The sequence below is a fragment of the Gorilla gorilla genome, chromosome 9 (assembly GCF_029281585.2).
Source record: "Gorilla gorilla gorilla isolate KB3781 chromosome 9, NHGRI_mGorGor1-v2.1_pri, whole genome shotgun sequence".
NCBI classification, from domain to species: domain Eukaryota; kingdom Metazoa; phylum Chordata; class Mammalia; order Primates; family Hominidae; genus Gorilla; species Gorilla gorilla.
Window position 1 is genome coordinate 29,039,192 of NC_073233.2, and position 24,791 is coordinate 29,063,982.

The window sequence follows — 24,791 nt, forward strand, 5'->3', positions numbered from 1 at the left end:
ATGAAAGAGACATCTAGAACTTTCCTGGGTGGTTTATTCTTTGAGTTCAACTAGAAAAATGGCATTTTCTCTTTCCAGATTTTGGAAGGGTATTCGATTTGGAGCACTGTTTATTTTTAATTTTAAAAGGTAACGTGATTGACCAATAAACTATTTCCTCAGTGTTTGACACCTGTAACACATGAAACTGAATAGATGTGGGGAACAGTGCTGCAGATGAGAGCAAAGATTACCTTTAGGGAGGAGACCTTTGACTGTGGGTTGATTAGGATTCATTGTTTTCAATGTTCACAGTTGAGTCTGTGTGTGTAGATGGGGTGGTGGTAGTGATGTCCTCTCACACTTACTTTGAGAGGTATATAGCATTTCCCTATTAACTGATTAATCATCATCTTAGGGGCAGCATTCTTCTCCATATGAAGAAAACTTGGAATAATCCATTATCTACTGTATCATTAATACATTTATTTGTTCTCCCCCTTGTCCTTTGTCTTTTCTTAATGATTTAGAGTTCTATAAAATATTCCTATTTTGTCACAGAATTGCTTTCCTTTTTGGGATAGGTCAATAGAAGTTTTATTTTGGCACATTTCTGATGATGATCATTTCTATTTTGCTAATAAAAAATATATCGAATATTAAATATATGCCAAGCATTGGCACAAATATTTAATCCTCACAATTATCTTTAAGTTTTCGGCCTCCATTGTATATAGTAGAAAACACAGGTACAAAGAGGAAAATTCATATGACTAGAATAGAATAGCTACTAAATGGTTAGGTAGTGGACCTATTATTTGACCCTGGACTTCTGATTCCAGTTCCAATATTCTATCCATTATTCAGGCTTCTAAGTGAAATCTCATAGCCGACAGAAGTGTATATCATTTCTTTTTTTTTTTGTCTTTACAGTTGCTTTTCTATGTAATGTCGCAATGCATTTTCTCTAACATGTCAGCAAAGCCTAGAGATAAGCCAGAAATCATCTTGGTCATAGTCAAAGAACACCTCTAGGTGGCATGGAAGAATACTTTTTCTTCAGAGTCAAAACTATGATGTCTTCAGCTGGGATTCTGGGACCACAAACTAGACAGAGTCTTTAAACATGTGATATTTTACTTACAAAGTCATTATTTTTTTCTTTTTCTCCTGGGCTATTTCAAGTCTCATCATATTCATAATTGTTATTCCAGAATCACTTCTACTATGGAAAGAAAGAAAAAATATATACACACACAGTCTTTGAAGGATTTAGTATTAAGTTTCTGCATGTTTTTCTCTTTAAGTTTTATTTTTCTGGATTCCTAGACCTAAGGGTTGGTTATCCATTTTAGGTAGACCGAGAAAACTTGGAGGAGCCATAGAAGTACTTGAGTACTTACTCCCCTTTTAAAAGTGATTGGCTTTGTTTGATAGTTACTAAAGTTACTTATCAAGCTTTTACAATACTTGGACTATATACACTTTATTGGAAACATCATTCAGTGTTCAGGCACATTATACAAAAAAGTTTTTCTTTCTCCCTAACCTACTGCTTTCTTTAAGTCTAGTGGATCATCAGTCACTTTATTTCCCACCTTTTTAAAAAGTTACCCCTTGGCATCTCTTGTGGTTTTGAACACTTTTGAATGAATTCAAGAGAACTGAAATGATCTTTTTGTGTAGCTTGTTCTTTACGATGTAATTCATCTGATCCATATTGACTAAACATTTCTTTAAAAAGTTACAAGGAGGGTAAAATTCCATAGTGATCTTTTTATGGGAATAATATAAATTAATTTGACCTTTCTTCACCACAATATAATCATTTTAGTTGGAAACTACTTCACCATGGGGTAAATTCTCCATACTCCAAATTTTGATCATGCTAGCTGAATCCATTTTTCATGTTTCGTATTCATGGATTAGCCAAATCTAAATCCAAGACCTGCAGGTATTGACTTTCAGCCAAACCGTTGAGTCATTTAAGTTTGGCAGTGATTTGAAATGTGAAAAAAGGATCATGAGAAATTGGATTGAGAATCTGAATTCTTTTAAGAAGGGACTTAAACAGAAGAGTCCTTATCTATGACAGTGACTTTAGGTTTCTACATATTTGACATATGTCTAATTGTGTAACTTCTATTGCATGTCAATTACTCACTAAGCCTTCTTTCTCTCACCTCTGTCTCCTGGGAAAATGTAACTGTGTTTTTGCTTTTTTCTCACCACTAAAATTTTGACTGTATACAAAGTAACAAATAAAAATTGCTTAATTATTCTTATTGTTTTTACTTAATGTTCATCTCTAATTATTAGAAGGTAGTTTGAGTTACTTTTCTGGCAAAACACAGGACAGAGTACATGAGAAATAAATGTGCCACTGTCAAAGAAAATAAAAACTTCACTGTTTAGAGGTTTTGAGGGAAAGGATTGTGTCCTTCTGGCTCATTGAAATTGTTACATGCCATTAGGCTTACTGTAAACTATCCCTTGATAAATTATTTGCTGGACAATGAGCTTAAGAATCTGAGGTGTCTTCTTGCTTTTATAGAGCAAAATAGGACTCTGATGCTTAAATGGAAGTCGCAGAGCACATAATAGGGTGTAGCTAAAGTTACTGAACAGCCACGTCTCACTTTCAGGAAAGTAGTGGAAGAGATTGTGTCTTGAGAAGACAGGCATTTTAGAGGTAACCCTTTTAAGATTTCAATTAGTTATTTAAGTATATGAATCATGTGCTTATATGTATTACTTAAATGTTTCTGAGGCCAGCAGGCATACAGGAATCTTAACCAGCTACAGGGAGAAGTTTTGTTTTTCTAGGACTAGACATATTTTTTTTTTTAACTGGGGCAGAAAGTGCTTTGGGTTTTTCATGTTTAATCACAGAATTTGGAGAAAACTTTAGGACTTTATATGGATAACATCATTATTAACTATGAAATAATAAAAAGTGGTGTTCTGATTCCCATAATGACAATCTAATAACGTATGACAAGGTGTATTGAAAGCAGTTCACATTTGCAATGGTTGACTTTAGATAGATATATATAAGATGTTTTCAGAGAAAATTTATGGTATTTTTTTCAAAAATTACTCGACAGTAATTTAATTAGAAATGAAATTGTGCTTTTAAATACTGTATTTATGATACCTTTTAGGTACTTACTCGTACTCCCAACAGTCTTTTCTATTACTACAGCAAAATATTTGAGAGATGCTCCCACTTTCCATTTTTCTAAACACCAGTGTCTTATTTGTTCTTCAAAAGCAATATTTAAAATAAATTAACTTATGTTAAGTGAATTAGAGTTTGAGGTTAACTGAAAAGGAATACTGTGTAGAGTTTCAAATAATAAAACCAAAAGGAGAATATATTACTTATTGGTAACTTTAAAATGCCATAAATACTGGAATATCACTGAAAACCTCATGATATCATATAAACATTACCTCTTGCCTATTGCAAGTATTTTCATTTTCATTGTCATACAGTCATAATGCATCTGGTTATTTCAGCATATTTATATACAGAGTAGAATCCTGCATGTTATTAAACATGACTATTACATTAACTGCTTCGTTAGTTCTTCCGTAGTCTTACATCCTATAAATAATGCATACAAAAGTGCTATATTCTGTCTGGGCATGGTGGCTCAACGCCTGTAATCCCAGCATTTTGGGAGGCTGAGGCAGGTGGATCACTTGAGGTCAGGAGTTAAAGACCAGCCTGGCCAACATGGTGAAACCCCATCTCTACTAAAAAATACAAAACAAACAAACAAAAATGCTATATTCAAGGCCAAATATATATTCAAATACGTTTTCTACAACCCAAGTAGGGGATTGCACTACTCACAATATGATCAGGTTAATGAAAGCATCCTTGTTTTTATAGATGTAAGATATTTAAGTACTTCTACTCTAAAGATAATTTCAAACAAAACCCAGCATGTAAAACAAATAAAGTGGAAAGATAAAAAGCAAGAAAGAGAAAGAGATTGTTGTAGCGATAGCAGAGGACAAACAAACACCTCTGGCAGCATTTGTTAGAACTATGATGCAGTTCTTGGGTTATCATCAATATGGGTTCTTGGCTATTCCATTTTGTAAAAATGTGTCATTACATAAAGAGTAGTGGTCTTGGGAATATGAAGACTCAGGTTCAAGCCTAGTTCTGTCATGACCTAGCTGTATGATCTTGGTGAAGTCACTTATCCTCTATTTTTTAATTTTTTTTTATTTTTCTTTTTTTGGTTTCTTTGACTGCAAGAGAGAAGTGTGGTAGAGAGTCTTTGGGTGTACCTCTTCCCCTGCTTCTCACCCAGTTCTCTAAATTGTGAGTCCATGATTGCTTGGCCGTCTCCAAAAAAGAAGTACTTTGCTTAACCTTTTAGGCTATATTTTTAAGGGTAATGATCATGTGTTTACAGTGAGTTGTAAAAATGCTGTCATTGCTAGTGTTCAGTCATAAAATTTGGTGAAAATCTATTGTTTTAAATAGCCCAAACAATGGGAGTTAACAAACTGGGCACTAACATTTTAACTTTTTCTCGTGTTTCAATATGTGGAATTTCTTGCTTAGAAGCTGGCTCTTTCCAAGTATATTGTTTCATACAAACTTGGAGTTTCTTGTTTGATTTTCTATTTGACCTTTGATTGCTGCTGTTTTCCTACTAAGTGGTTGGCCAAAAGTGAGAGGGCCAGTACAGATAAAGCAAATGGTGTTTCATGGGGTTAATAATTAATAAACTGAACTGTCATCAGAAAACCCGCGGATCCAGTTCATTATGATGTCATGAGGACAACATTTTGTGAGAGAAGTCTGTATAAAAAGCAATTGCTCTTTTGTTTCCAAAACAGGTATTACAAGTGGATAAATAATGTGCACTGCTCTGAGCCCAAAGGTACGCAGTGGACCTGGCCTCTCTGATATGCATCAGTATAGCCAATGGCTAGCCAGCAGACATGAAGCTAATTTGCTACCAATGAAAGAAGATCTGGCCTTGTGGTTAACCAATCTATTAGGTAAGGTTATAAGATCTCATTTTGTGAGCAAAGACAACAGTTTTTGTTTTATTTTTCCTCCTGTAGTGTCCTTCACCTAAGCATGTGATAGCACCTTGGAAAGAAAGACTTTTATTATTTGACATTTGCATCTGGGAAACCTGAAGCAGGTGGAAAATTTAAGTGAATTTCCCAATGTCTGTCATATTAACTGTGCTTAGTAATTCCAATATGATGCACTCAAATGTGGAAATATGCAGTCAGATTGCTTATTTTGTCTATATGCTGGTCTGATTTATTTTTGGCTTTTCTTTCATGCAGCTGACCAATTTGACCTACTCTTTTGACATCGTACACAGGCCACAGTGTCTGTAAAATCTGGCTTCTAAATCTGGATTTCTTTGCCCTACTTTTACAGCACACCTTCTAAAACTGCTGAATACCCAAACTCAGGAACAAAATCATGTATTCTTTTTCCAAATGAGCTGACTAGAGTCATCCAACCCTGAACTAAAATTTTTCTTTTCCATTTGCTTTTGTTTTTAAGGTCTAGTCTAACAGTACTTTTGCTGACCTCATGCTACCTCCTGGTAAAGATTCCTCTCCTTTTGTTGCTGTTGTGCTTTCATATTCCCAGGATAAAATTTCAACTATGTGAAAAATAGAATCACATGTTTAAAGGATCATCATATATAGCAACACTATTTCCACTAAGTTTTTTATAGAGAATAAATTTAATTTAAATGTGAGAAAAAAGATCCCTGTAGACTTTATAAGATATAAGATTTGAGCATATCATTTGCAGGGGAGATTTCATCAACACTATTTTATTATTTAAATCATCTGTCAAGGTAAAAGTTGTTATCCTCATTTTCTAGCTAATGAAACTAAGAGCTTAGTAAGGTGCACCCTGTCCATCTGAAATTTTAGCAAGGTTTGGCAGAAGTTTAGCACATTTTATCAGGGTTTTGCTTGCTCTCCATGGCTCTGGATTTTTGCATGGCTTTTGTATTTATTTATTTTTTAGTCCTTATCCTAGGATTTCTTTATCCTATATTTCTTTTTTCTTCATGGTGTGCACACAATTTTGGCAACTCTGTAGTCTAACCAAGGCTACTGAATATGGGTATGTAAATTGTACCCTTCACCAACAGATAGATCAGAAAAAGAAGAAGACACTCCCTAGAAAGACCCTTCACAGTGCTATGGAAGTGTCTCCCCTAGAAGGAAGGGGCTACACCTTTCAGTAATTGATTCATTCAGAGGGCCTTTTATCTCCATCAAGGAGAGGGAGTTATTTAAGCCTAAACAGATGGATTTTTCTCTCTCTTCTGTCTTTTTCGGGTTCACTAATGATTGTCATATTAGTAGTTAATTATTAAATTTGAGCTATCAGTTTTCAGATATAGGCAATCACAAGTATGGTAGTATAGAATAAAAGTTAAGAGCACAGGCGCTGGAAATAGACTGTCTGTGTTTGAACCCCACCTCTGCCACTTGCTAGCAGTGTGATCTTGGGCAAATTACTTACCTCTCTTGTGCCTCATTTTCCTCATCTGTACAGTGGTAATAACAGTAGTAACTACTTTTTAGGGCTGCTGTGGCAGTGAATGATTAAAATATGTATAGTACTTTGAACAGTATCTGGCCCTAGTAAACACTATATTGTTGTTATTATTATTCTACTTACATAGTTCAGTGAAACTTAATTTGATTTTGTGCATAAATTTATTCTTTTTTTCAACAAACATTTGAGTGTGCAGCAGCATAAGCATTGGTAAAAAAAAAAAGTGGACTCTGGAATAAGAATGCTTTCAATTCAAATCTTGGTTTTACCACTTATTATGTGATACTGGGCAAATGTCTTATTGCACTGTGTCTTGGTTATATCATCTGTAAAATAAATACCATAATAAAACCAACCTTATGGAATTGTTGGGGGTTTGAATGAGATAATTGCCTTTAGAAGAAGGTATGGCACATAATCAAGCAGTAAATAATAACTATTGTCATTATTGTGTTCCAGACAGTCATCTAGGTACTGGAGGATAGTGATTAAGAATAAACATAGTACCTATTCTTGCAAAGCTTAGATTAGCAAAAAAAACACAGTAAATAAGTAATTGAATATATAATCTATTACTTGTTATAAACACTAAAAGATACAAGTTGCAATTAAAATGTAAATTGAGGTGGGAATAGGGCAAAGAATCAGAGGGCTTGGGAAATCTTCTTTATGGGAACATATATTTAAACTGAGAACTGAAGATTAATAGCTAGGCAGACCAAACATGGGGTAAGAGACTTTGCGAGGAGGGAAGGGCATGTGTTGAGGTAGGAAGGAGCTTGGTACATTGCAAGAAATGGAGCAAGTCTAGTTTCAACAGAAAAGAAAGAGGAAGAGAGTTTCATGAGACATGTTCGGGCTAGATCATGTATTATTTTGAAAATCATATTAAGGAGCTTATAATTTACAGTATGATCTATGAGAGGCCATTGAAATGTTCTAAACAGAGGAAGAGTGTGATTAATTAGAGTATAGTCTGCTTATACAGGTATGCTATAATGTCCTATGACTTGTCATCAAGGGCATTTTATTTAGTGAGTGTGGTCATTTACAAGGCAGCTTGATCAGTGTGAGCAGCCCAAGACAGCCTCAAAGAATAGAGAGTCAGTGTGTGTAATGGAAAGATCCTTGGATTAAAAATCAGGAGACCTGGCTCCTAACTGGGCGTCAGGAGACCTGGCCTCTGGTTCTGGCTCTGCTACTTGGTAGGAAACTTGCCCAAAGTCACTCAGCTATCTTTTCTGGGCTCAGTGTCCTCAACCATAAAATGAAGGGGTTGAAGTAGATGATCTCTAATGTCTTTTCCAGATCCAAAAGTCTGAGTTTTAGGAAATCCATCTCTTGAGACCCAGTTTGGGGTAGTTGAGACAGTCATTAATATATATAAATAAGGAGAAGATTTACATAAATGAATGACTTTTTTTTTCAAATTAAGACTTTTTTAATGGTCGTAGTTATAACACAAATGCAATTGATGGTTTATGAAATTTTCTCAGAAAAGGAATCCTAAAAGAATCTCAAGATACAGTAAAGTTTGACCTTTGAATTGACTTCAGTTCATACAAAGTAGATAGATAATAGACTTTAAGTCATTACTCTCATGGCAACTTGAGATTATTAAAAAGTGGTAAAACATTTGGAGGTAGAAAAATGCACTGTGTGCTAGAATGGTGATAAGGAGGGTAAGAATAAATTTATAGTTATGTTAGAAGATATTTTTCTTACACTTAGATACATTTAGTATTCACATACTTTGGAAATAGAGAAATTAAAGTGAATTTTAAAATAATTTATTATTGGCTGTTTTGTCACTTCAGAAATATTTGTAGATTTTTATTATGCAGCTCTTTTTCAAGTCTTGCTTTTTATCTACTTGAAAGAGATAAAAAGTAAAAAACATAAAAAGATAATAAGTCTTGAAAGTAGCTTCGGAATTGATATATCTCCTCTGAATTCCTAGGTGAGGTAGAAATTACATATTAAATTAAAGCTTTTAATTAGGTTTTGCTGTTGTGCAAATTTGCTGCTTATTTCTAGTATACTTGTCTAAAATGTAATTTTTTTCCTTTTATGTTTTTCAAAAGGAGTATTAATGATATTCTAAATTCAGATATTTCTGATCCTACATATAAACTGTCTATTAAAAATATGGTTCCTTAAATAATACTCCATTTATATTCTGATATTTTGATGGATAAAAATGATTCGATAGAGAAGAAAGTGATTTTGTTAGTTCATAAACCAATGTTCATATTCATATAACATATGCATGTATTATACTGTCATTTCCAGGAAATATACTTAATCATTAATAATAATAAATATCATTTTAAATTCCTAGGCATAGGATTAAAGCATCAACTGCAAAATTTTATGCTAGCTGAAATTTATATATTAGAATATAAAATACCAGCTATCTTGTGATGTTAACTAGTTAAAGTGAATAAGTGGTTAATAGTAGCTGGGATTTCTCTAGGGGGTAGCACACACTGATTAATGAGAACATTATCATGTAATATTCACTGACTATTTACATATCCTTGGATATATCTACTGATCTTATAGAAAATACTCTTTGCAGTCCTAGTAGGTTTTTGAATAATGGCTGGCACCATGGAGCAGTTTTGTGACCAACATTCAAAAAAGACAGCAAAACAGTCATGAAGATCTTATCGTCTTTCTTTACAAAAAGTTTCTTTAGCCATTGTTGCCTATTGTACATTAAATATACACATTTCATTTTTATTTTAGATCTTTTGTTATTTTTGCTCATGAACCAAATATTGCCAATTTGTTATTTAACTATGCCCTTAGGGTATATTAGAACATGAAATGCATATATAAATAAATCTTGGGGAAATTTTTAATTGTCATTATGAGCAAACAGCATGTTATTACATTAACAGTCCTGGATCATGGCAGCCACCCATTATTCAAATACATTAGGCATATTCTACTACTTTTATAATTATTGATGGACTTTTTTTTTTTTTTTTTTTTTTTTTTTTGAGACGGAGTCTCGCTCTGTCGCCCAGGCTGGAGTGCAGTGGCGCGATCTCGGCTCACTGCAAGCTCCGCCTCCTGGGTTCACGCCATTCTCCTGCCTCAGCCTCCCGAGTAGCTGGGACTACAGGCGCCCGCCACCACGCCCGGCTAATTTTTAATATTTTTAGTAGAGACGGGGTTTCACCGTGTTAGCCAGGATGGTCTCGATCTCCTGACCTCGTGATCCACCCGCCTCGGCCTCCCAAAGTGCTGGGATTACAGGCGTGAGCCACCGCGCCTGGCCTTGATGGACTTTTTAAGAATATTATTGGCTTGGCTTTGATTATATACTAAAATAAGTGTTCTCAAATTGTCTATTTCACATGTATTTTTAATTTAAAATGATGGCTTACCTTTATTTTCAATTAATATTTGTCTAATGCTATATAAATTACATGAGAGCATATTTTAAAGAAAGGATTATAGTTGTTAAACATGAAATAAAATTGTTCTTAAAGCTTATAGATCTTTAGGATATAGGCATATGTGTTTGGATAATGCAGGGACTTTGAATAAATCATCAGATATATTAAAAATCAAGTTGCGCTGAATTGATTTTACTTATATTTAGAAAATGCATTGACAGTTGATGTCATGGTGATTTTCCCTTTCTTTGAGCTTTGTACATGCATATAAAAGAAAATGCAGTTGTTTTCCACTTAATATGAGCAATATGTAACATTTCATTTTTTTCAGTTATTCTTAAAAAATAACATTTTCAGCATTAAAAATTTAAGCACCTATTTATTAGGGTTGCTGCTGTCAAATACAGCTACTATCTAATGAGTTTGGAACAGCTTGCTTTTCTTTTTTCTTGTGGCCCTTTTACCAGATACTTATTCTGCAGGGTTCTCACATTCTTGGTATGGCCAGTAAAAATTCCTTAGGACAGATGGTATCTTCTGTTAGTTCAAAAGTTTACAGAATCACCTTCATGTTCACAAGTTGACACCTTTCAGAGCAGTTATCCTAATTTTGTATGTGACTTGTGCAGCGGAACCAGCTTGATCTTTTTTGATATAAATGCAGGGTAGACACTTGAAAATCAGTGTGAAGCAGGTGCTGGTCTAGGGATTGTGCATATAATGAACTGTTTCCTATCTCACAAACTTGAAACTTTAGTCTCAAAATACTGAATAATTTTGGTTAAAGAGAGCATATGAACCACTTTGAATTCTCCAGTTAGAAAAATATATTTGTACTGAGAGGTACAGTGGGGATGAAAATAGAATTTGATAGTATCTGGATCATCTTTAGGGATTAAAAATATACCAACTTTCTTCTTCAGTGAATCATGCCAAATACCAGAACTTGCCTGAATGATATTGTTAGCCATTCTCCAGTCTACAAGGTGGATTGCTATTCATTTTTTAGCACCACAATCTTCAATCCCAAGCTTTTTTTTTCCACCAAAGAGGTTTCTGTGGTGTTTCTACATAGAAAAAGACAGCGGCATGAGGGAGAATGCACTGTCATGAAAATAGTCATTTGTGTATTCAGCAAACATTTAAGTAGTCAAGCATAGTGGCTAAAAGCATGGACTCTGAACCTAAATTGCCAAAGAGCCGAGTTCCTCTACCCTCGAATTAGGTGACCTGAGGCAAGTTACTTAATCTACACATCTGTTTCATTATCTGTAAAATGGATATAATAATAGCACCCACTTCACAGTTTTCTTGAGAAGACTCAATACATGAATACATGTAAAATGCTTAGAACAGTACTTGACATATAATAAGAACTCAACTGTTAAATATGATTATTAGAATTCTTTAGAAATTTGATACTGCTAATTTATCGGGAAGAGAACATTCTTTCTCAGCAACTTGGAAGATTAAAAGGATTATTTTTTCCAGGTGGCCCCAGTCTAAAACACTTATAGGCTGATATGTAAATCTTTATAAAAGTTATGGCAAACATATTTCTGGGAGGAATACACTGATGTGTATGTGTATGCATGTTGATTATAGTTGCCTGGCAAAAGATTTCAGGCAGATGTTTATATCCCACCATTGAGCTATAATGTTTTAACATAAAGCAACTAGTCACAATATTTAATCAAATTTCCTGATTTTGATCTACTGGCAAGTTGTCATTCTTGACTAAATTAATCATGCGAAGATCAAATATCGCAATTATAAATTTAGGAAGTGAAACTATTACTTCTAAACTAGGACACTCTAGATTAATGTTCAAACCAACGTCTTTACGGACCAGCACCGGTCAGGACTTTAACATGATTTAATTGTATTCATTTATTGTTCTTTCTTTCCCTACAAACACCAACCACAATGAAATGCTGAGGTTGGGGAAGAAATGATTCTCTGGTGCTAAAATCACACTTCTTCCAGTACATGTAGTCTGATGTGTTAAACCAGGTGCACAATTTAAACTAAAGAAGATCTGATTCTGTGTAACAGAGATATTTACCTTTGTATGACTTTTACTTGAGAAAGTGTAATTATTTCTACACAGCCTGTTCTTAAGAATTTGCCATGGATAAATTCAGCTACTTTTATATTGTATTTTTTTTGAAAAAAATACTGTTGATAATATTAATATTAATGTAATAATGAGATAATATATCATCCCCATATAAAGATTATAACTGATTTCTTACAATCATACATTGATTGTAATCATAAAGTACGTATTTAATAATTTTTAATCATTGGAAGGAAAATATGTTACACATGAAGTTATTTTAAAAAGTCTCAGACTTGTGTTTTTTCTTCATTTGAGGTAGTACATTTCAACTATAAAGTATGTAATAGTCTGTTTTTGCCAAAAAAACCTCACCTTTCAGAGCTATAAAATATACAGAATTGAAAGCTGACACCTAATATATTTTTCATTAGATACAGATGTTCAATGTAAAATTCTTTTTACAAGTATTCATGAAAAACAGGATAACTAAAAAGATATAATGTATAAAAAGTAAAAATCATACTTTTTGGTAAATTGTTAATGGCTTTTTAATGAAAGCCATTTTTTTCTTTTTATGATTTATGTGTTGTTTTAAGTATATTGTAACTATCTTATAACTTAAAATTATGAATGGAATCTTCAAATTGCCATAGAACTTAATGAAATAAGAATACATAAAGATCTATTACAAATGTAGAAAATCTTGCAAGTAATTTGTAAAGAAATAATTCAACAATTTAAAGTTTATCTTCTTTATCTTAAAATTTAAACTTATTTGAATAACATTATAATTAAGAGAATTATTTCTAATATTTACTTTCTGTAATTTTGTGAAATAATTTTCTTGTTAGAAAATGTGGCCTGGTGTGGTGGCTTATGCCTGTAATCCCAGCACTTCGGGAGGCTGAGGCGGGCAGATCACTAGGTCAAGAGATCGAGACCATCCAGGCCAACATGGTGAAACCCTGTCTCTACTAAAAATACCAAAATTAGCTGGGCATGGTAGTGCATGCCTGTAGTCCCAGCTACTTGGGAGGCAGAGGTTGCAGTGAGCTGAGATCGTGCCACTGCACTCCAGCCTGACGAGATCGCACCACTGCACTCCAGCCTGTGGTTAGTCACTTTCTGCTAAAAAAAAAAAAAAAAAAAAAGAAAAGAAAAAAAAAAGAGAAAGTGCAGGCCAATATGATGAATACACAATACAAATTCTGTTACACTGGCTTTTTTGTATTATGGGCATGCTACTTTCATTTCTGAACTGAGCTGCACACAATTTTGAAATAAAAGTTCTGTACAGGCTACCTGTGTGGTGAGTATTTAAAGCTACTGATGTTTTTCCACCTGCAGAAGTCATTATTTTAATTGGGGGCTAAAATATGAACTACTTAAAAAGTAATTTTTTTTCCCTAAGACTGCTCCCAAAAATGGAAAAAAAAAAAGTCATTTTAAGCAGATGTTTCTTGAAATCCAAATATATTAGATATTCTGAGTTTAACTTAAATGGTTCATCTGTTGTTCCAGTCGGATTTTATTTATTTATTTATTTATGAGACAGAGTGTCACTCTATCGCCCAGGCTGCAGTGCAGTGGTGTGATATCTGCTCACTGCAACCTCCGCCTCCCAGGTTCAAGCCACTCTCCTGCCTTATCCTCCCAAGTAGCTGGGATTACAGGCGTGTGCCACCATACCTGGCTAATTTTTGTATTTTTAGTAGAGGCAGGTTTCACCAAGTTAGCCAAGTTGGTCTTGAACTCCTGATCTCAGGTGATCTGCCTGTCTTGGCCTCCCAAAGTGCTGGGATTACAGTGAGCCACCGCACCCGGCCGGATTATATTTATTTTAAGGTTCATGGAATTGAGCTTCATGCCTGTTTCTTAAGATAAAAGATAAGCCTTGAGCATCTTGGTATAAAACTTTAAAATAATTTCTTCTTTTTTTTTTTTTGCTTTTGACTTAACTGTGTTTCACAAAAATAATATTAATGTTTTCTCAAAGTTTTCTAGCAGCTTATTTCTTCATTTGTTCATTCACATGCTCACTGAGCACATTTACTAGGTGCCTAGTATGTGAATAACATTATGCTTACCTCTGTAGGAGATACAAAAAAATAATAATAAAAAAAGATATACCTCAAGGTTTATAACATACTAAAGAAGACAAACACTGCATATAAAACATACTACTAACAATAGAATATGTTTGATCAGTGCCAGAGTAAGTGATATTCATGAGTATGACATACGGAAAACAGATCAATGTGCACTGGATGAATCTCCTTCTGGAACTCCGATTAAAGATAGAACTTGTCCAAGGAGGTAAAAGGTAGGACATTGAAGTTGGGGGCCATACCAGGAACAAAAGCATAGCAGCAGAAATAGAAAGGTCTGCAAGGGGAATCTGTGAAGGCAGCCTATAGATAGATCACGGAGCAGGGTATAGGGATGTTAGATGGGAAAGATGGGTTAGAGGAATACAGGGAGACCTTTGGATATTGGGTTAAAGTGCTTAGTTTTCATATTCCAGGTAAAGGAGAAAATTAGGGATTGTGCAATAAAGGTGTCTGGAGAATGCCTCAGTGAGGACGGTGTTTAGCCATCTTAATTTTAGCAGTGAGCATGGTATGTATTGGAGAGAGAAGTTGAGGACACAAAGAATAGCCATTGTTCTTGTTGCTAGAGGTTTAAGTATCACCTTATGAAGATTTTTATTAAGGTTATGGCCTGAGAAATAGAAGGAAGCTTGAATCTGTAGGACTTCTGACTAATAATTTACAGAAAAAATAAGGCAGGAAAATGGAATATTCTGAAACTTGGATTAACAGGAAACAAAAAAAGGAAGGGGCTTTGAGAAAGATACGTTTAGAAAGAGTATATAAGAAAGCAGTGCAGTGGCACGATCTCAGCTCACTGCAGCATCTGCCTCCCAGGCCCAAGCCATCCTCTCACCTCAGCCTCCCGTGTAGCTGGGACTGCATGCAGGCATGCACCACCATGCCTGGCTAATTTTTGTGTTTTTGTAGAAATGGGGTTTCACCATGTTGCCCCATGGCTGGTCTCTAACTCACGAGCTCAAGCAATCCACCTACCTCCGGCTTCCAAAATTCTGGGATTACAGGCCTGAGCTACTGTGCCCAGCCTTCCTGTATTATTTTAATCAGGAAAACCATTTCAATAGAATCTGGAGATATGGTTTTATACATTGGCCATGTTATTAAAGTTCCCAATGGTGGTTTTTAAAAAATACATACATGGTTCCATTTTAAATTAAAGAAAATCGATCTGGCTGGGTGCACCCTAGATTACATGACTGTAATCCCAGTACTTTTGGAGGCTGAGGCTGGAGGATTGCTTGAGCCCTGGGAGCTCAAAACTGCAGTGAGCTATGATCCTGCCACTGCACTCCAGATTGCGTGACAGAGTACAATCCTGTAGAGAGGGAGAGAGAGCGAGAGACCTACGGCGTTCTTGTAGTCAGACATACACCTAACAAAAAATACTTGTCCTGCATTGTGTCCTGCCTTGTGGGTCAAAGTAATTGAATGGGCCACTGGGGATGAGAATGGAATGATTAATGGAGGCCAAATTATGAAATCACTGGTAAAGCTGGTTCTTTGAGTTTTGTTGGCTAGTTTTCATTCCCCTTGATTACTAAATGATGGAACTCTTTCACCCAGGATATCATTTTGCCACCTTTTATTTGAAATAAAACTGTTATGCAGTTAGCACTATGTTATGAAAATATTAAATGTTGAGATTCTTGCAACCAAAGGAAGATAGAAAATTCCAAAGAAATGACTATTTCTGGTAAGCTCCTATCCCAGCTATGTAACTTAGCTAGAATAGCAATTTTAGTGATAAAACTGTGTCAAATATTTTATTTAGTGTGAATCTGACATTTGATTTTCCTTTTATAATGCTTCTTTTTGTTATTTCAGGGAAGGAGATTACAGCAGAAACTTTTATGGAGAAGTTGGACAATGGTGCCTTGCTCTGTCAACTTGCAGAAACTATGCAGGAGAAATTCAAGGAGAGCATGGATGCTAACAAGCCCACAAAGGTAAAAGATCCCAATGCAAAAATCACTCTTAGGTGGTAGATTACATTTATAATTGCTTATAAATTGGGTGTAATTAAAAAATTTATTGTGAACGGATGCATCAAGGTCTATACTAACAACAAAGTACAGAGTGTTCTTTTTAATTAGGTAACGTGTTATTTGCACTCTAATTACATAAATTGCATAATCCTTTTGGTGAATCTAATTAAATAAAAGCTTATGAAAAATGATGGTATTAAAAGAGTATTGTGTATAAACTCAATGAATCTGAAATATTGATTAAAAACTTAGCAGAGAAATAATTGTGTCATTAGGCAATGCACAAATCTAGCCAAGAAAGATTTACTGAATAGATCTTTGTTTTCAAAAATATTATGACAGAATACTAGAACAAAACTTCTGGACTGTAATTTTTGGTTTATTCTAAATAAGTAGTACCATTGAACTAAGTAAATTTGGACAAATTATTTTATTTCTAACTGCTCAGATTTCTTTTCTCCACATTAATTCTAATATTCTTTTCTAGTGATTATAAACAGTTGATGAAAGTATAGTGTTTGACTTTTTTTGAAGAAAACAAGAGAGATTGTACTTAATTTTTAATAGAGAATGAAAAGAGATATAAAAAATATTAAAATAATGTTGGCCAGGCATGGTGGCTCATGCCTGTAATCCCAGTACTTTGGGAGGCTGAGGCGGGCAGATCACTTGAGGTCAGGAGTTTGAGACTAGTCTGGCCAACATGGCCAAAACCCGTCTCTACTAAAAAAAAAAAAAAAAAAAAAAAATAGCCCGGCATCATGACGCATGTCTATAATCCCAGCTACTCAGGAGGCTGACGCGGGAGAATCGCTTGAACCCAGGAAGTAAAGGTTGCGGTGAGCAGAGATCACGCCATCGCACTCCAGCCTGGGTGACAGAGTAAGACTCTATCTAAAAAAATAATAAAATAAAAATGTTGAAGACAATTTAAGACAAAAAGCAACTGTTAAGCCTTTTCTGCAACTCTGACAGAAAAAATAAAAGGGGTGTATGTGTGTATTGCCACTGAATTTATTTTTTAAATATTTTATATTACTCCGTGAAGTATTGTATAATATACAAAACCTCCCTCTATTTTTTTATTTCTTAAAAGCAGCTCTGTGAAGGTATTAATTAGTTCAGTGGCTCCCAAACTTTGCTGCACATTGGAATTACCTGAGCATCTTTAAAAAAAATGCTGAGAGCTGGGCTGGATGTGGTGGCTCGTGACTGTAATCTCAGCACTTTGCGGGGGTCAAGGCAGGCAGATTGCTTGAGCTCGGGAGTCTAGATCAACCTGGGCAACATGACAAAGTACCATCTGTAAGAAAAACACAAAAAAGTTAGCAGGGAATGGTGGTGTGTTCCTGTAGCCCCAGGTATTTGGGAAACTGAGGCGGCAGGTTCAATTGAGCCCAGGAGGTTGAGGTTGCAGTGAACCAAGATCACAACACTGCACTCCAGCCTAGAAGACGGAATGAGACCATTTCTCAAAAGTAATAATAAAATAAAATAATACTGAGACCTCGATCCCATGCCTGAACATTCTGATTTAATCCCATAGGGTGAAACCTGGGTACTAGAATTTTTAAAAAGCTCCCCAGGTGATTCTAATGTGCAGCAAAGTTTGGTAACCATTAATTTCTTTTAATTTTCTCCTTAATTGGATGGTTGAAGACTCTAAGTAATTTGTACAAGATTGGCTAGTAAGTGACCAAGCAAGAATCTGACACAGACAACTTTGCAAGTTTAATGCTCTCTCATTTTTGTTCATTATGTCATTATGGGTAGCCCAGGTGTGAGGAGACTGTTTATGAAAATGCTTTGTGTCAAGCTTAATGTTAGGGCACGAATTTTTCTTCTGCTCTCATTTCTGTCGTGATGTAACTGGCCTCTACATCAGCTACTGATGAAAAAATATAATGCCAATAAGAGGACAATTTGTATAGAAGGTTTACTGTAAAGCAATGAACAGAGGGAAATAAGCTGTGGTGCCCAGACTCTTGAAAGCATTACCTTCACATTACGAAGTCCCTGAAACTTGTATTGCTTATTGCTGAGGATGGAGAGCCGAATGCCTCAGTGTAAAGAATCCTTGAATCCTCCAGAGTAGTAAAGATTAACCAACTCTATTAAGGCTGTTGTGCAGTTCTGGTTTTGCTTTGTTTATAAGCCTTTGCTTTTTTAAAACAGAAGCAAAGATTCCCAAATAGATTTGTAATTGTAAGACTCAATGTAAGATAACCCTAAAGCATTAGCCTATAGGTCAAAGGCTTTGACATTAAGTGCATTTTGCTTGGGTTCTAGTTTTATTTATTAATTGGACGTGTCTGAGCCGTACTTTCCTTATCTGTGAAATAGGATTAATAATTACATATGTATAGCTTCCATAGAGCATTGCACAAAATAGAGCTCTTGATAAAATCTCTTTTTGATAAAATCTCTTTTCCTTACGTGAAAGATAAGAGACCCTTGTAAGTATTTTCGATTAACTATAAGAAAATAAATACTTTATAGTCTACGGCCATACCACCCTGAACATGCCCAGTCTCGTCTGATCTTGGAAGCTAAGCAGGGTTGGGCCTGGTTAGGACTTGGAAGGGAGAAAATAAATGCCTTATAAATGTTTGTATTTAGCATGAGAGCTGCTATGTGCAAATATGTATACATTTGCCCCAATCTCCATGATAATACGGAATATTGAGAATATTTATTGATCAAAAGTTATGTAAGTACTTTCCTTTTAAACAGCCATTTCAATATTATAATTTTTATAATAAAACTATAAAACAAAAAGAAAAGAATTTTTTTCAGTTAGTAGAACTGCAGCAAGTTATTAAACTTGAAATAGTTCCGTGAACCTGAGCAAATTTTTAACTGAATATAAAGCTAAATTTTTTTCTGATTGTGATAAAGGTTTTAGTATAAAACCTTAAATGTGTTACTTGAACAAGTGGAGGTTTAAAAATACTTATTATTGTCTCACCAAAAAGTCACATGCACCTATATGTTCATAGCAGCACTATTCACTATAGCAAAGACATGAAATCAACCTATATACTCATCAACGGTGGACTGGCTAAAGAAAATATGGTCCCTATATACCATGGAATACCTTGCAGCCATAAGAAACCAAAATCATGTCCTTTGCAGAAACATGGGGGCAGCTGAAGGCCATTATCTTAAGCAAGTTAATGCAGGAACAGAACCAAATGGTCTCACATATAAGTGGGAGCTAAACACTGAGTACACATGGACACAAACAGGAGAACAAAAGACACTGGGGCCTACTTGAGCAGGAAGGGCGGGAAGAGGGTGAAGGTCAAAAAACTACCTATTGGGTTCTATGCTCACTATCTGGGTGATGAAATCATTTATATACGCAACCTCAAGAAGGTGCAATTTACCCATGTAACAATCCTGCACATGTCCCCTCCGAACCTAAAATAAAAGTTAAAAAAAAAATACCGATTATGACCTCACTTTCACTGCTCAATACATCAAATTTGATCTGAGGTAAAAGTTGACACAGTTGCTCTTGACCGAATTGCCTTCTCTGTTCGTGGCAGCATTTATATATTCACAACTGACTGCCAGTAATATGCAGCTTAAATCAATAATAACTTGTGCCTTACTGTATGAAAAGTGCAAAGATGACTACATTTTATTTTCTGCCTTTTATAGTAAAATTTTAAAAGATGAAAGGCCAGAAGGTTAGTATGTATATCTTCATGGCTACTATTGTTCATAAATATACTTCTGTTAAACTCAAGATTTTTCAGTCCATCTTTGGTCTAGAAACAAAAAAAACTTCTGAGATTGTAAGCGTGTTGATGTTGTTAAATCTAAATACAAATTTAAACAATAATGGATTCACTACAACCCAGGTAATTAGGATTACAGTGAGTATTTCCCATGGGAAAAAATGAGGCTTTCAAATTGAGTATAAATAGTCTGGAGGTTACAATATTAAGTCTGCTTTTACACGTGTGTACACTCATGTGTTCATGTATGTGTTTGTATAGAATTATTTCTCATTTTGGCATTTTGGAGTTCAGAAAAAATGGTGGCGAAAATAGATTAATTAGTCAATACATTCTTTGAATTAATGAAACTGTGCATAGGGAGATGTTGAAACAGAATTACTTTTAAAAAATTGAGAAACTTGATCCCATCCAAAGCCATGCCACAGGAAGCTCTCTGTATTTTTTTTCTAGCAGCTTTAATCTTATCTCCTCATTTTCATAGCAATATTTTTTACTATTCTTGGTTGATGGTTAATTTGGAGACTTTACAGCTGTGTAAACAAATTTGAATGAGTAAGTTATGCCTGGTATGTGTGAAGTATGTCTGTATTAAGGATGATTTAAATGCTCTTAAATCTTTAATAAATGTTAGTTCACATATTTAATATTTTAGATATTTAGATATTTCTAAATTTAATATTTTAGATATAAATCCATGACTCTTTTATATCCAGCTTTGGTTTGATAAAATACTCTGAATGGAAATAATTCTGTCCTATGATTCTTTCTTCCCAGACATCAATAGGTCAATTTAAAAATAGCTTCTTTACGTATGTGAGCTCTAAGTAGTTAATCTTAGCCTTTGTGTAGTGGCCCATTTTCTAACTCTGCATGGGAGCAATGCAGAGACTTCACAGACTAGGGCAGTAGATGGGTGGAAGCATTTGAGACCAGTGTGCAGCCATTTAATGTGTAATTTTATTTAATTCATTTATACATACTATAATATTATGAATTCACTGTAATTACAAATCTTAATATTTCTGGAGTTGAGGATGTTTAAAGGCAAAAATAAAAATCAAATGAATCTTTCAATATCGTTTTAGGATGAGAAAACCAAACGAAATGACAGGTTTAAGGTTAGGTTTTATGCCTTTTGACTCTCAGCTACCCGATCGAAATTGGCATCTCTAATCAAGATAGGGGAATTGTTACATTTATGCGTGAACTTTCTTTTCCCGGTCCAAATAGTGTTCCACAGTACAAACCCCTTCCTACTGTATATTTGCTCTCTTTCCCCCACCCCCACCAATCACAAGTTTGCTGATTTGTGCAAAAGACTCTCTCAACCACGGGGCATCAGCGTGGGGCAAGACATTCAAAAGGTTTAACCTCTCTTTTTCTACTAACTTTCCTTTGCATTTGTCTCATTTATTTTGAGTCTCTTCTTCAGACATCAGAGTTTCTCTGGGTTTAGAGCTTCCTCTGACTTCAAAGAGCGCTGGGTGGTTAGATCAAGTTTGAAGCAGATGAAGGAGGGGGGAAAAAAGAAGTTCTGTTACCTAGTAGAATGCTACATTATGCTCCAAGGAAGGAACTGAACATTAACCGTCTAAATGTAGAATCCAGTCCTTGTTCAGGAGAAAGAACATCCTGCAGATAGAATGCCTACAATACATTTGCCCATCAGGAGTACTTGGTTCCTTGAGCTGCAAGATAACAATACCTCAGGATGTTGTTTTGTGCCATGTGGGAATTAAATAAGACATAAAGATTAGAAATTTTCTTCTCAGAAAAATCAATAGCACTTTTTGTTTAGAGAACATCTTATCAAGATTTAATTCTGAGAAATCCAGATATTTGTGTTTATTGCTGATCTCTCTGCCAGAACAAGAAAGTATGGTAGGTGCAATAAAAGGTTTTGTATGAAAAAGAAAATAAAATCTCAGCTGTGATTAATCTGGAGTCATTCATTGCTGGCTATACAGCTAAATGATTTTATATCCCTTAAAATTTATTGTTCTAAATTGCAAACATAATGCTAGAATTAAACACAGAATGTATTATGATGAGATGGGAAGAATATAAGTGGCATGATGTAGAAAGAAATAATTTTTTTACAGGTATGTTGCTGCCTGAGACTAAAGGAAAAAGAAAAGTTAGTGGTAAAGTCCAGTTCCTCAGGATTTGTAAAATATAGGTAAAATATGTTTAAGCTTTAAATACACTAATTTTTTTAATTTACTTTGTAATTGCTTCCTGAGGTTGAATTATTTCTCAGTATAAAATTAAATCCCCCTGTCACTATTTTTTAAGTCTCTGACCAAATAGCCAAATTATTCACCTCCAAATCAGAGACAATGAAATGTCTTGCTTAATGTTTTTTGTTTTTTTTCCACTGAGAGTTTCTGTTCTATACCATCTTCCAGAGATATGCCTAAATGGGGCTTCAATGCCATAGCAATACATGTTGGTAAATCATATAGAATAAAAAGAATGGTATGTAAAGGAGCTTGACTTTTATTTTTCAAATAAAACTCATCACAGGAGACTTGATATGGGCTACATTTGCAGATGGGGGTGGGGGAGTGGAAAGCAGCAATGTGAAAAATTGGGCAAGATAGGGAGTGAGTGATGTGCCTATGGAACTTATCTAGATCTTCATGTCTAATTGAGCCCATCCCATATTGGCACTTGTACTTGTAAACCCAGAAAATCGGAGACAAGTCTCAGTTAATTTAGAAAGTTTATTTTGCCAAGACTGAGGATGTGCGCCCATGATACAGCCTCAGGCAGTCCTGATGACATGTGCCCAAGGTGGTAGGGGCACAGCTTAGTTTTATACATTTTATGGAGACATGAGACATCCATCAATATATGTAAGAAGTACATTGGTTTGGTCTGGAAAGGCAGGACAACTTGAGGCAAAGGCAGGAAGACACGAAGTAGGGAGGATGCTTCCAGGTCACTGACAGATGAGAGAAGAACAGTCGCATTCTTTTGAGTTTCTGATTAGCCTTTCCAAAGAAAGCAGTCAGAAATGCATTTATCTCAGCCATCAGAGGTATAACTTTGAATAGAGTGGGAGGCACATTTGTCCTAAGCACTTTCCAGCTTGAGTTTTCCTTTTAGCCTAGTGATTTTTGGGGGCCCAAGATATTTTCCTTTCACATACTCAATGGTAAAGTAGTGCTGGGCACAATAAAAAATATGGCCCAGTGGATCATATGGCACTAAGTTCATGATAAACATTTAATGTTTCATGATTACTGGTTCCCATGGTAGAAATTCAGTCTCCATCAGACAACAAGAACAAGTGAGGAACATTTGTGTCATGTCCTTTCCTAAAAGGGCAATGTTCCTACCTGGCCCCTACTACTAGACGTTGAAACTTTGTTTAGTTGGCAGAACCCCCTTTCTGCATTTTCATGAGATGTATTCTCTACCCTCCAGAATGTGTGTATTTTATGAAACCGTCTGGTTTCCTACTATTCCTGCTTTGCAGTATCAAATCTCCAATATCAAATATTGTAAAATAGAAGAGGAGCTTGATGACCTGTGATGCTGAAATATCCATGGTCCCTGTAGGTTATGTCACAGGGCTGGAGATGGTGTATAGGATAGTAAGAACTCTGTTGTTACTGTCAAACATATGCAAACTGATTCTGGAATTTTCTACTTATTAGAATAAAGAAAATTGCATTCTCCAAACCAAGAGATGAATGTTAAGTACCAGGATATTGAATGATAACACTTCATTGAAAAGACCACATCTGTAACAGCGATCTGATTAAATATGTTACTTCATTGTAATCTTCCCACTGTTTCCAAGTCATGTCAATCTTTTTTTACTGATTTTCATTGAGATGTGGTAGAAGTCACTTTTATTTTTTGCAATGTTCAGGTCATTAATAACAGCGTGAATCTCTGACTTTTTAAATAGGTGTGCTTTTTTTTATTTGGTACTTTTACCACAAAAGAACTTATTCCATGTGTCAAGGATAAAAATTATGACAGTTTTTGAGAATATCCATGCAAATTACACATTCAGGAAAAACTATAAAAATAACATCTAATGTTTGCAAAAGTGTACTAGTTATAGTGTAAAGTAGGTTTAGGTAAAAAATCTAACTGTCACCTGATTCCCCACAAAGCATTTCCCTTTTCTGAATGCATAGTAAACAGATCAGGTCCCTTTGGAGATTGGAAGGAAGCTTTATATAAAGACTTGAGATCATTACTGCCTTCATTCAGTGAGCTCTGGGTCTATAATTTGGCTCTAGTCTGGGAATTGGGCAATCAGAAAATTTGTTGCTCTTTTTGTTATACAAAGAAAACCAAATGCTGCATGTTCTCACTTATAAGTGGTATCTAAATGATGAGAACCCATGGACACATACAGGGGAACAACACACACTGGGGTCTTTCAGAGGGTAGCGGGAAGGAGGAGGGAGAGGATCAGGAAAAATAACTAATGGGTGCTAGGCTTAATACCTGGGTGATTAAATAATCTGTACAACAAACCCTCTGACACAAGTTTACCTATATAACAAACCTGCACTTGTACCCCTGAACTTAAAATAAAAGTTAAAAAAGTAAGAATTTAGGGAATTGACTTTCAATTTACTTCCCAGGGCCCCATGATTAATAAACCATAATCAGATTTCCTGTGCTTTAGGTCATTCTAGGAGATCTGATTGGCCTCTCAAGATTGTATTCTCTCCGCCATATCCACTTTGCCTCTGGAAATTAAGTGCCAACGTGTGTTCCTGCCACCCGGAGAATTTCCATTCACACTAAAATGAGGAAGCTCATTTCAATAACAGCTCCTGAGACTTTCTGAAGAATAATGTCACCTTAAAAATTTTTGGAGCTTTCTTCATCAACTTATTCTTCACCCGTTAGTGAAAAATAGAGCCACTTGGGTCCCACTGAGTGA

At 35.1% G+C, this 24,791-nt stretch overlaps 1 protein-coding gene across 8 annotated transcripts in view; it reads left to right on the forward strand.

Annotated features, from left to right (window-relative positions):
- Nucleotides 1–24,791, forward strand: part of GAS2 (growth arrest specific 2) — a 261,526-nt gene that overhangs the window by 43,854 nt on the left and 192,881 nt on the right. For 7 of the 8 annotated variants that reach the window (XR_008669940.2, XR_008669941.2, XM_031016006.3 and 4 more), the window contains exons 2-3: nucleotides 4,846–5,010; nucleotides 15,964–16,085. Coding sequence is in view for 6 of the 8 variants with exons in the window: in XM_031016006.3 (XP_030871866.1) it covers nucleotides 4,866–5,010; nucleotides 15,964–16,085 (267 nt within the window). In the remaining 2 variants the exon portion in view is untranslated. Of the gene's footprint in view, nucleotides 1–2,285; nucleotides 2,672–4,845; nucleotides 5,011–15,963; nucleotides 16,086–24,791 lie in introns of those variants that run through there. The other variant, XM_055356514.2, reaches the window with a different exon arrangement.